The sequence below is a fragment of the Mastigoproctus giganteus genome, chromosome 4, assembly GCF_048544385.1.
Source record: "Mastigoproctus giganteus isolate SK-2022 chromosome 4, ASM4854438v1, whole genome shotgun sequence".
NCBI classification, from domain to species: domain Eukaryota; kingdom Metazoa; phylum Arthropoda; class Arachnida; order Uropygi; family Thelyphonidae; genus Mastigoproctus; species Mastigoproctus giganteus.
The window spans coordinates 239,506,513-239,519,564 of NC_143578.1; the positions used below are offsets into that span (position 1 = coordinate 239,506,513).

A 13,052-nucleotide genomic window follows, 5' to 3' on the forward strand; every position below is an offset into this window, starting at 1 on the left:
TACACTCAAACACCAGCCAAGCGGTTAAAATTTTACTATAAAATAAAATAAATATCGGTTAAACTAGACTATTACAATAAATAGCAGTCAAAGCTATAAAGACTGCGAACTATGGGAGGTCTGCTGTGGCAGAGCGTTTCTGGAAGAAGCAACATCGGATCTCCCCTGAAGACGCAGTCATAACTGACCATGCCCGTGGGTTCTGGGAACGAAAGTGGCTCGAGAGCTTACAAATCTGTGCATCTAGTCATAATACTATCAACAGGGATATGCGTTTACACCCCCTGTTTGAGGCGGTTGTCCTCAGACATGATGATCTATTTCGTATGGCATGCTCCCGGGGCACTTCCGTTTCCTGTGCACAAGTGGGAAATGCCGACTACGTGCCTGGTGAATCACGTGTTTGAGTGCCACAGGCCTGTTACTTAAGGATGTGTCATGCCATTAATAGTACACTGTTGAGGAAGGAGACAGTGGTCTCCGAAAGCTTCGGTATTTTAGTATATTTTAATGATTTTAGCATTGTTTTTAATTGTTTTAACCTATTTTATTGTATTTATTGTAATAGTCTAGTTTAAACAATATTTGTATCATATTTATTTTATATCTTATTTTATAGTAAAATTAAACCACTTGGCTGGTGTTTGAGTGTAATTATTTCAATATGGAATTACCCAGCCCCATAGGCCTTTTAAAAGATATAGGGATTATGCTGTTAGTTATGAAAAAATCTAAGGAAGTGCATCCACTTGATGTTGGATGCACTCAACTTTGCATAGGACAATGCAATGTTGAGTCTGTTTGGTGTGACATAAGCACTGGGAAAGGGAAAATGAGGTGTGAGTTATAGGTCAAATGAATCTGATGAGTATAATGAGCAATTGTGCAAAAAATAGTGGGCCAGTAAATCAGAGTGCCTTATAATGGGGCATTTTAATTAGCCAGAGATTGACTGGAATTTGTGGGTTGGTCATGCACACTAGCAAGGCTTTTATGGATGATCGTTTTTTATAGCAGCATGTTCGGGAGGCAACTAGAGGGAGTAATATTCTTGATCTGATTATCAGTAGTGATTCTTCATGCATCAAGAAACTGGAGATAAAGGAACCACTAGGTGGCAGTGATCACAGTATGCTGAAGTGGGATTTACTCAAAGAGAACTACCATCAAGGGTAAAGAGTTTTTGCTTTTGTAAAGGTGACTATGGCGGTCTAGGACAGTATTTAAATTCTATACAGTGGGGCCAATTGATGATGTTACCAACAGCAAAATGGGAAGCATTCAAAGAATTAATCTTGGAAGCTACTAGGCTTTTCATACCAAGAAATATTGTTCAAGGTTTAGGCCTAAATGGATGTCAGATGAACTAATTAGACATGTGACAGAGAAAAAAAAAATACATGGGATACATATAAATTAACATGTGACACAGAAGACTACAATAGATATAAGCTGGTCTGTAACCAAGTTACAAAGGAGGTTAGGCAGGCAAATTACTAGTAAACTTTGGCAAAGGATGCAAAGAAAAACAGCAAAGAGTCCTTTACTTATGTAAACTCTAGAAGGAAGGGGATGAATCAGATTAGTCCACCTGATATCAATGGTTCAACTGTTGATGATCCTACTCAGGTAGCTAGCAAACTAAATGAATATTTTGCATCTACATTCACACATGAGTTATTCAGGGAGGGGAATGCCAGAGGTATATTCAACTCTGGAAGTAAGCTAGATAATCTTGTAATACCGAGTAAAGTGGAGAAATTGTTGAAGGTTAACATAAGAAAGGCACCTGTGGTGGATGGAATCTATCCAGTTATATTAAAGGAGGCAGCAAAGGAAGTAAACAAACTCTTAGCCATAATTATGACAGCTTCCCTGGACTCGGGGGAGTCCAGGGAAGTATCATAAGTCACATTTGCGCATCTCCAGGAGACTGGAGATGTGCAAATGTCGCCGCAATCCACAAAGGAGGATCAAAAGGGGGAGACAGCTAATTACAGACCTGTTAGTTTAACTTCTGTTCTAGGGAAATTAATGGAGGCACTGGTTAAAGAAGCATTGCAGGATCATCTAGACAAGGCTTCAGTTACAGCTTGGACACAGCATGGGTTTGTTAAGGGGAAGCATTGTCTGACAAATCTGACTGGATACTATGATATAGTCACATAGGAACTGGATGCAAATAATGACTTTGATATCATATATTTGGATCTTAGAAAGGCCTCTGATACTGTTACACATGGAAGACTGCTGCACAAATTGGAGCAGTGTGGCATTGGAGGCAAACTGCTGCTATGGATAAAGGGAGGGTTGAGTGAGAGAAGACAGGTAATCAATGGACACTGATCATCATGGACTAATGTTATTAGTGGAGTCCCTCAGGGTTCAGTGTTGGATCCATTGTTTTCTGTATTTATAAATAATATTGATGGTGGTATATCAGGCTTAAAGTCCAAGTTTGCAGATGATACGAAGGTTGGAAGGGTTGTTAATGACACTAATGACAGTACACTGCTGCAAGGATCTAGAAAAGTTGAGCAGATGGGCTGAGAGGTTGCAAATGAAGTTTAACATTGACAAATGTAAAGTACTACATATTAGAAGCAGTAATCCCAGAGTAACGTATCAACTCTGTGGTACCACACTGACAGTGGTAGAGAATGAAAAGGCCCTGGGGGCAGTTGTGCAGGCAGATATGAAGTTTTCTGAGCAGCGCAGATGGTCTGCAAGACTAGCTCATGGTGTCTTGTCAATGATATACAGGAATTTTTCTAGCAGGGATAGGAGGTGATTATCCTCTTGTATAAGGCAATGGTCAGGCCACACCTTGAGTACTGTATGCAGGTCTGGAGGCTTCATTTTAAGGATGTAGAGCTGTTGGAACGAGTACAGAGAAGGGCAACAAGATTAATGAACAGAACAAAGGCTTAAGTTTTGCAAATTAGTGTCTGGAGACTAGGAACCTGCACGATGATCTGATAGAGGTGTATAAAGCCTTGAATGGTTTGAGCATGTTGAATGCTGATGTTGTTTGGTTTTTAGGAGCATTAGCAACTAAGGCCATATTGCTCCGGGATATGCGGTGGTCATTCCCTGACCTTTCCGCAATCTTCGTATTTGGTGGTGACGGGCTCGAACCCCGGTCTAATCAAGAAGCGTGTGCTTGAATGCTGATGGGGTTCTTCCTCTTGCTCAGAATAATCACCTGAGAGGGCATAAATTCAAATTGAGGATAGATCTGCAGAAGTTTGCCTTTTGCCAGCAGGTGGTTGATTGCTGGAACAAACTTCCATCTGTTGTTGTAGAAGTTGATAGCTTAAGCAGATTCAAGGCAGAACTTGACAAACATTTGGAGCAAGTGGATTGGTGAAATAAGGGGTTTTTTTTTTTGGCTGATGCTATAAGCTTGCTTTCTTGCATCATGTGCCCTTGCTAATGCTAAGTGTGGAAGGGCTGAAAGGTAATGAAAACATATAGACAATGCAAATGGTAAGTTTTAGGGGATGGGAAGGGGAGAAAAGATGTTCAAAAGAAGGCGAAAATAGAAACAGGATCAAGGATAGACGGAGCATTCGTATCACCCTTGTATTGCACTAATAGTTTTAGTGCACGAATGGGGAAAAAAAAATAGAAAAAGACAGTATAAAGAAAAAAGTGTAGAAAAAGTCATTAAAAATACTGAACTTACTTGGTGTGTTGATTGATTGATTGATTTGGTAGTTGTTGGCGCATCGGCTTCTGTGGCCATATTGCACCTCCCAAGGTTTTTGCAGTACTTTGATCCAAGCCCGAGGCGGGAATCGAACCCGCGACCTTTGGGTTGCCGGGCAGGTACTTTACCCACTCGGCTAGCCCGGTCGGCTACACTTGGTGTGTAAGGCACAACCATAAAGAAAGGGCTCTAGTATAAGCGTTAGTAAAAATGGGTGCTAATACCACAAGCTTGTAGAGAAGGGAAAATCGAAACCAAAACTAAAAGTTAGCTGGAGTCATTAAGGCCATGGACATATCAAAATGTGAAGGAATGTGAGAAATTTTTAATCTCCTGTAGTTCGAATTATTCTTGTTCTATTTTCTGTTTTGCATGTTCCTTCACATTTTGGTATGTCCACGTACTTCTGACGTTTCATGTTTTTAGGCTATCTTTCCCAAATTATTTTTCAACAAAAGAGGTCATCCCTATCTGTTTCTCTAAATCTATAAAAACTGTAACTTGTCATTATTTCTACCTTTTGCATTTGGCTGTGTACGTCACTCTACTTAATGACTCCAGGTAGCTTTTAGTTTTGGTTTCGATTTACCTTCTCTACAAGCCTATGATATTAACACCCATTTTTACTAATGCTTACTTATACCAGAACCCTTTCTCTAATGTTGGGCCTTACACACCCAGTAAGTACAGTATTTTTGATGACTTTTTCTACACTTTTTTCCTTTATACTGTCTTTTTCTATTTTTTTCCCATTCATAAAACTATTAGTGCAATACGAGGGTGATACGAATGCTCTGTCTATCCTATCACTATTTTCGCCTTCTTTTGAAGATCTTTTCTCCCCTTCCCTAGAATTTACCATTTCCTATACCATTTGCTTGTCTATACTTTTTCGTTACTTTTCACCCCTTCCGCACTTCACATCCATTTGTATTATATTCCACATTACATTTTTGTAAATTTGTATTTATTTTAATTTACATTTCTTACACTGCACAAGTACTACCTTGTCTACTAGTGTTACGATAAAAAGCTGTATATTTGCCTCCCCCATTTTCTAATATTACAGAAAAGTTTAGAAATGCAGTGCCTGATACATGGTCAGTAGTCCCCTGATGAATTTCCTGGCTATGTATCATATTTTCATCTACTATATTCAGATTTTGCATATTTGCCATCCCCTGATTCAACCTCTTGCTAACATTTTCCCCCATATCTGAATATAGTGTTATTTATTTACTTATATATTCCTTTTTTTTTTTTTTCTCTCCTCAGTCCCAGTTCATTTTTGCACTAGGTTTTTGAAATTCTAGTACCTGTGTAACCACTACTTCACTTCCACTTTCTACTGTCCCTTAAACTTCTCTTAGTTCTGGCAACTTGTACACTTTTCATTTCCAATTTCACAGACTATTTATTCTACAAACCCCACACCCACACCAGTATGTAATTTTAATATTAACCTGTGGTACCCACAAAGTAAAACTTTAGTTTTACTTTGTGGGTAACATGTAAATGTTTGCTAATTTGTTTTGTAATATTTCTGTAATTGTTTTATCAGTGACTGCACATACTCCTTTATACTTACAATATGTGGGATGGCAAGGCAAAAATTGTAGATGGCTTCTGGAATCCATTAAAAGTTGAAGCTGCTGCAACTGTATAAGCACCCATATTCTCAAAGACAATCCACTCTCCAACGTTCATGGCAGGCAGATAGCATGTTTCCATTATACGATCCATGCTGTCACAAGTTGGTCCCCAGAGGCTGCTACGTAACATGGAGCGATCTACGATATCCTATAAAATACTTTTTACTTCAAAATTAAGAAACATAATACAAGTTATGCAAAAAGAAGCCACCCGCCCACACATGCTAGTAAAACAAAAGGGAAACAAAAAAAAAAACAAAAAACATTATCACCCCATATTAATTAGTAATAGAAGTGGTTTGGGATAATGAGATAACATTTCCTCTACCTTTAACTGCTAACTAACCTGTTCTTAAGTTAAGAGAATGAAGCCATATTAAACCACTACCAAGCGGCACCAAGTTTTAGTTACCGAGAACTTCCATTGACAAAAATTCCAATTCAGAGAACACTGCCCTCAAGGAGATGGAACATTAAAACACTATGCCATATAATTCTTCTGAAAGGTAGAGTAGCATGACAAAATTAGTTAAGTTACCAATATTCATTTTTCATTTCTTCAGTTCAATTCAATGAAACTGTTCTCTTGAATATGATACAAGAATACTGAGGGACTAAATTCTTCAAAGCATCTTTGAAAAGCTAAATCAAATTCCAGATAACCACAAGTAAGAATTAAAGCCTTTTCTTCTTTCTGGCAGTCAATGCCAAGACTTCCCTTGAATCAGCTTGAAACTGTAGCCAAATTTTTACAGCTGGCTGCACTTTCTAACAACCAGAGTAAATCACAGGAATATTCCTAACCTACCCTACATGTGTTGGTGTCTGAAAACTGTGTTTACAATGGTTGGTTTTTCTGTTTGTGAGGGGAAAACCGGAGCAATCCCGGAGGAAAACCTCACACCGCGGCCTGAGACCAACTAACTCAGAACTGCACATGAAATGCCTCAGGAAATTCTGTCAAGGTAGCAGTGGGAATCAAATATGACTTTTCCACTGCCAACAGGCTAGTGCAGGTATGCTGACCACTAGACCCAACAAAAACATTAGCATGTGCCAACAAGTGGAATATGTATTTTTTTGATGGGATAAAAATATAATTTTTTGCTTACCAAAAGTGGTATGGGATTTATCTCTGCATGATCAAATATCAGGCAATTGAATGATCCGTATACTCCATCATTCAGATAATACATACATCCCATCTCACCTATAAAAAAAAAAAAAAAAACATAGGCAAAAAAAATAATGTAGTACAATCAAAAGGCAATATACTAAATTGTTTCAGATTAAGACAGGCATTTTTAATACTAAAGTTGGTTACTTTGTATACATCGTCATTGATAGTTTGGAACTGTTCAGATGATTAAGAGTAAGAGATAATAAAACATTAAATCATGCAGAATGAACTGCATTATGATTATTATAGGGGAAAAGAAAAATAAAGAAATAAATATGATACTTGAATGTCACTGCAATACTATAAAACACACCCACAACAAATTTATCTTCAATAACTCCACCTGTTTAATAACTTATACAGAAGTTATACTGAGGCTTTCCCATACATCAATTTAAAGTAACCAATTTTGGCAATATACCAGAAAAATTACTAAGGTATTATTAATTTAACTAAAACAAATTTCAATGGCAACACAATTTTGCATAATAACTTCAATAATATCCATAACAGTTGTGTTAACAAAAAAAAAAAAAAAAGTTCAATAACTATTCAGATTAACCATAATTACTTAAAAACTGGTTAATATACATAGGGATGAGAGTGTACACGCACACAAACAGACCAGGGCTGAGGTAAAACTGATTGCTACATGTGCACAGTTCATTCAAAACTACTTTTCTGAAACCGGAAGACGCCATTAAGTTCATAGGCAAAGAAAACAAAATTACCTGAATAAAATTTACAAGCAATACATTATATTACAAATATATAAATATTACAAATATATAACTTGCATAGGACAAGTGATAGTCAACCTGTAGCCTAGCACTTTAACAAAGAAATAGGATATTAACCCTGCACTCTGGACATTTGATTGGAACTTAAGAATTGCGGGAGGATCTTTGATTGCTGGTGATGCACCCGTTAATTAAACCATCAAACAAAACCTACAAAAGAATGGGTACCTGAAAGCTTGAGATATCAAGCTGACTGCATTTCAGTCTGCCAACCCCTTGTCCATCAGATTAAAGGGGAGGTCAGAGCATACACTTGTTTTAAGTGTTGTAAAAGATAATAGGAAACTTATTCATATTTTAAGAAACTTATCTCTTTAGGGAAGTACATTTGCTAGTAATACAGCCTAAGGCAACTCTTTGTGGTAGTGGCTTTATAATTAGAGATCAGTGCCTTTCATAAGACTGATTCTTTATCTGTACTATAAAATATGGCTGTAAATTCTACTGTAGCCACACTGCAGTTTGTACACTACGGCTGATCAACAAGTATCCAGATTATGCTTGTTCGAGATGCTTTATTGCAGTGCTCAAAGTGCACTCTGAGCACTGCAATAAACACTTTTTCTGCCAAGTTTATGTTGTGGCTTTAACAGAGGAAATAACATGAACAGCACCAGAAAGTTGCTTCCAGTCAGTCACCCCAGTAGAAGACTCCTTTCCACTAAGCCAAAAACACATGACAAGTGTAAGGCAAAACTAATGTCACTGACTGCGATGTTATCCACCACCAGTACACTCTAGAAAAACAGGGTTCTATCTTGAAGTTTCAAGACACCTTTCAAATGCAGTTTGAAGGGGAAAAAAAATCCTGGAAGAGTGAAGATTCCAAAGACTGAACTGCTTTACCATGATAAATGACACATCCACAGTTACTCATATTGAGTTGTCTGGCCAAAGATGGAATCTCTCTAGTTCTCCTGATTATAGCTCTGAATTTGTTAGTTCCTAGACAAACTCCAAAAGGATGTAAATTTCATGATGCACAAATTTTAACAATATCAAAATCTGCTTCCCAAAGTGTTTCAGAGATTGGGAAAATTTTTGCATAAGTGCATCACCTCACTTGCACTATCACCCACCCCATAATTATGCTCATTGTCACTTATTTTTGTTGCAATCTAGATACTTCTGCACAGACGTCATATCTCAGGCAATAGAAAATAAAACAAGACCACTTGAAAGCAAACTTCATAGCCCAGTTGACACAGCAGTCAACTGAACGTGCATTTAACATGGTAACTTAAAGACACTGCATTTTTGCCTACGTCATTGTGATTTTTGATAATGGCAATAATACTGTTACAAAGAAAAAAAGTTTAAATTGCATAATGGTATTGCCAGAGTACAACACATATATAGATACCATTTATATACACAAGTAGTGTATACATGTTGGATTATCAGTCATGTGTCAGAACCAAAACATGTATACTAAGATTAGTTTTGAAGAAAGACAGTTGAAGGTAGCATGACTTCTTGGTAAAGATAGTAATGGGAGTGAGACCTAGCTACACCACTACAATCCAGAGTAAATGGCACAGCTACAAATGAGTCTCTAATGATAAAGAAAACAAAGGTGATGGCACCTATATTTATTTATCATATGGCTTGTACAGTACACATGGAATCAAATTACATGACTCAAGAATGATTGATATAAAATTAAGTATCAAATTGAATTAAATAGAACAAGAATCACAGATGAACATTTAACTTATTTAAATAGTCAACTGCCACATTAGTTGCCATCAGGAAATCTCCAGGGTTTCCTTTGGAAGCTCTCAAGGCACAGTCCTCTATGTGTTGGATGTCTATTGGCTCAGCAGTCACACGTTGAGGAGGAAATTTTGCCCCACTTATAGAGAAGTCTGCACATCTTCGTGCCCTGTTTAATGCTAGCTACAAGGCTGGTCAAAACCGGGTGGTGTTTCAGAGTTACAAGGCATGGTATGACATCAAGGAGGGGAGTTTTGTAGGCACTCTTGCGTCTAAGTTTCCAGAAGGTTGAAATTGGCTTGTTACAATGTTTTAGCCATCAGGACTGGTGGATGTCTGGAACAGAGCCTGTTTATTCCTAGGTCTCTGTAATGTTGGAAGTTCAGGATTGTCTATTTTTCTGTATTCTCTGATGAGGGCATTTTCTTCGGAGGTCTATTGGCGGGATGTGGGTGAAGGCAGGTGGCCAAAAGGTAGGAGTGGACCTGACTGTTCTGGTTATGATGCGTATGGTATTATTTAGCTATACATCCACCTTTTATGTGGTTACAGTTAAGCCAAACTGGAGCACAGTACTCAGCAGCTGCATAGACAAGACGGAGAGCTGACGAACATAAGGTTGAGGCAGAGGAGCCCCATGTGGTAACCACATAGCTTTTCCAGAATGTTATTCCTTGTTTTCAGTTTTGCTGCATTATCTTTTAGAGATAATGTTCTGCATCAAACAGAACATTATCGCTAAAAGATAACGTTCTGTCTAGTGTGACACTATTTCGGATATTTGTTGTGTTTAAGACGGGCGTTCCCGAAGTGTATGTTCACCTCTCCAGTCACCATCTTATTGAGATGGAAGCAAGATGCCTGTCTTGGCTGCACTGGGTTGGAGCCTCCACTTGCAAAATAGTTTTCCCAAGGTGGATAAGGTCAGCTGTTAAAATCCTTTTTTTTTTTTGACCGATGTGTCTCGTTGCGTTGCTATTGCCCAATCATCCACGTAGCCAAACTTTCTGGAGTAAGTCTCAGGCATGTCTGTAATGTAAAGGCTGAATAGTAATGGAGCAAGGACGAGGCTTGGAGTAGGCCATTGCTGAGTTTCTTTTATTGCTCATTGTGTGTCCCATTATCACCTGGAAAGTTCTATTTGCGAACATGTTATAAATAAGTCTGGCAGTTCTTTTGCAGAGTATTTTATATATTAAGCCATGTCTCCAAACAGTGTCACAAACTGCCGTTAGATCCATGAAGACCACTGAGGTTTTCAGTTGTTTTTGAAACCCTGCCTCTGTGTTGTTAAGGCGAGGACTTGATCTACACAACTTCAGTTTGGGCAGAATCTTGCTTGCTCGATGGGAGTATTTAAGTATTTTGGAGCTGATCTTGTTGTAGAGTAGCCTTTCAAGTAGTTTATAAGTTAAATTTAGTAAAGCAATAGGAAGATAACTTTTAAGGGAGGTGTGCTGGTTTTCCTGGCTTCAGGATAGCAATAACTTTCGTATGTTTCAGAGATTTTGGAATATCACCCGTTTGTAGCATGCTAGAGAGGAAGCGCGCTAATCATATTCTTGCGTATTTTCCACCATGAATTAGAAATTCTGGATGCCATCAAAACCTGGGGCTTTGCCTGCTCTCATATCCTTAAGTGCAGCTGTGATTTCATCATCAGAAAACGGTCTTGAGTACTCAGATTCTGGAGCACTTACATGTTTAAGGGCCTTGAGTTGCTGTTTCACTCAGATTTTGTGTTCTCAGTCATTTGGAACTCTAGAGGTGGATACAATGTGTTGCAAAGGCATTTGGTGTAACTGGAATATTATCACGAGCCATAGGGTTGCTGTTTCCCAGCTTGCATATGAGAGAATGCTTTCCTGCTGGACTTCTTAAAATCAATGGTTTCAACAGTCTGTATCCATTTTTCTCGGCGGGCAGCATCGAAGCTGTCATAGCAGCTCATCCACTATCTCTTGATCACCACTTTCAAGAAAGTCCCTATACTGGTTCTCACTTGCCTCGTTCCATCCTGGAATGTATTCCTTTCTGTATCCTCTGGGGTGTGCTTTTTAGCCATGCTTATCATTGCACCCACAAATCTCTTGTAGTTTTTAGGAGGGGTGAATCCATCCCAAACACCTATCAAAGTCTCCTAAGATAGCATCCTAGTTTGGCTTACTAGGACAGGGAAAAAAGTTACTAATGGGATGTTTGTTCTGATCTCTATGAGGGATGGGCTGGGCGTGAGGGAAATCTGCTAGGATTCTTCGAGACACTCTTAGTGGGCGATTATTTTCGCCGATGGTGACAAAGCAGAGATCGAGGTTATACCCCTGCCGCCAGACAGCTGATTTGAATGATCCTCTTTCTTTGGCATCAAAAATGAGGTACGTGCTACATTTTTCTGCCCAGTTAACGAGTGCTTCACCATCCATTTTGATCATTCTCTCTTTATCACCACTGTGCGTGGTGACTGTTGAAATCACCAAGACAAACAGCTGGATGGGGATGCGGCTGGAGGATGTGTGGTGGCATTATAGTAGGAGGGAGCTTATAGAATGTTATTCCTCTTACTTTGATAAATTACTTCATGGATATTATTGGCAATGGAAGCAGAGAGCAAGTACGCATATTCGATTTTAGCCCATACATATGCTGCTCCTATTAAATCGTAGCCTGATATTTTTCCCTTAGTCCAAAGCTGATCCTCACTATCCACGTGAGTTTCCTGAATAGCGACATTGTCAATGTCATTATCTCTTAATATTTTGCATAAAAACTGGCATTTAGTTCTGCTAATGCCTTCTGTATTTATCTGGAAAATTCAAATACTAGGTCCGAGTTTTCTAGTCAATCTGCTCTGAGAGGAGCCTTTAGTATCATTAGTCATTATAGCAAAAATCATGTGTACGTAGCAGGAGATCACAAGGATTATTTGGCTGTCAGATTGTGCTAGTTCATCATTTAGCGTTATTCAGGGTGCACCGTGCAGAGGCAAACTAACTTTAAGCCTACTTGGTCAAGTTATGTTCTTTAACACTGCTAGCATGGTGTACCATGAATGCTGTGCCATCTCAATCATTTGCCAGTATTATGTTTGTGATCATGAATCAAATGCATACTGCATCCTGTCTAGTCCAGAGGACCTGGCAACCTCTGATTTTTACTAGCACTGTTATGAAGCTATTAATAATGAACTGCTTTAGTGTTGCAACTTTAAATAAATAATGCACCTCTTCAAATCAGTAGCAGGTACTACCTTCAGATAGGTATTTTGGCAGTTACTGCCACCTCAAATAATAATATACTTTAAAAGAAAAAAACAGGAAAAAAAAAAAAAAGTGCTATAAAATAGTGCAACATATTGAGGAAATGATTGCAACAGCCCCAAAACATGAAGCAGATACTATTTAAGATTTGACAAATTTTATTTGCAAAAAAAATACAGTGAAACTTCCCTTTAACGGACAGCCATGGGGAACGAAAATATGTCCGCTAACAAGAAGTCAGAGGGAGAAAAAAAAAAAAAAGAAAGAAAAATCGTTAAATGTTTTAATGTAAAATTAAAGTAAAATATATACAGATTTTGCACAATATTTTTGTAAATAATATACATACAATTGTGCTATGCATATTATGACTATCTTAAGAAAAATACATACAGTAATCACTTATTTTCTTCTGAACCTTCTTCTGGCTGATAATTTTGTTTTCAACATTTGTTTGGAGTGAAGAAACCATCGAAAGTCCTTCGGTATCTTCTTCAGCAGTGAAAAACATTTTTAAACGATTGATTTGTATAAGTGCTTCTATTTTCATCGGTGGTTCGTGGTTAATATGTTCTTCGACAGAATGACCTCCTTCCACTTCTTCATCCTCATGAGGAACTTCTTGAAAAATATCGATGATAATGTCGTTCGAGTCTATATCTTTGTAGCCAAGGTCACTTGTAGCTGAAGTATCGTACATTATCAATAGATGTTGAAGTTCTTGTTCTTCTTGGT

General features: G+C 38.1%; 1 protein-coding gene across 1 annotated transcript in view; it reads right to left on the minus strand.

Moving 5' to 3' along the window:
- The window catches only part of LOC150087545 (ornithine decarboxylase-like), a 94,532-nt gene that overhangs the window by 26,696 nt on the left and 54,784 nt on the right, over positions 1 to 13,052 (minus strand). The window contains exons 10-11 of the mRNA XM_090371249.1: positions 6,477 to 6,574; positions 5,301 to 5,512 (exon numbers count right to left, since the gene is read on the minus strand). Coding sequence (XP_090227375.1) covers positions 5,301 to 5,512; positions 6,477 to 6,574 — 310 coding nt within the window. The remainder of the gene's footprint in view (positions 1 to 5,300; positions 5,513 to 6,476; positions 6,575 to 13,052) is intronic.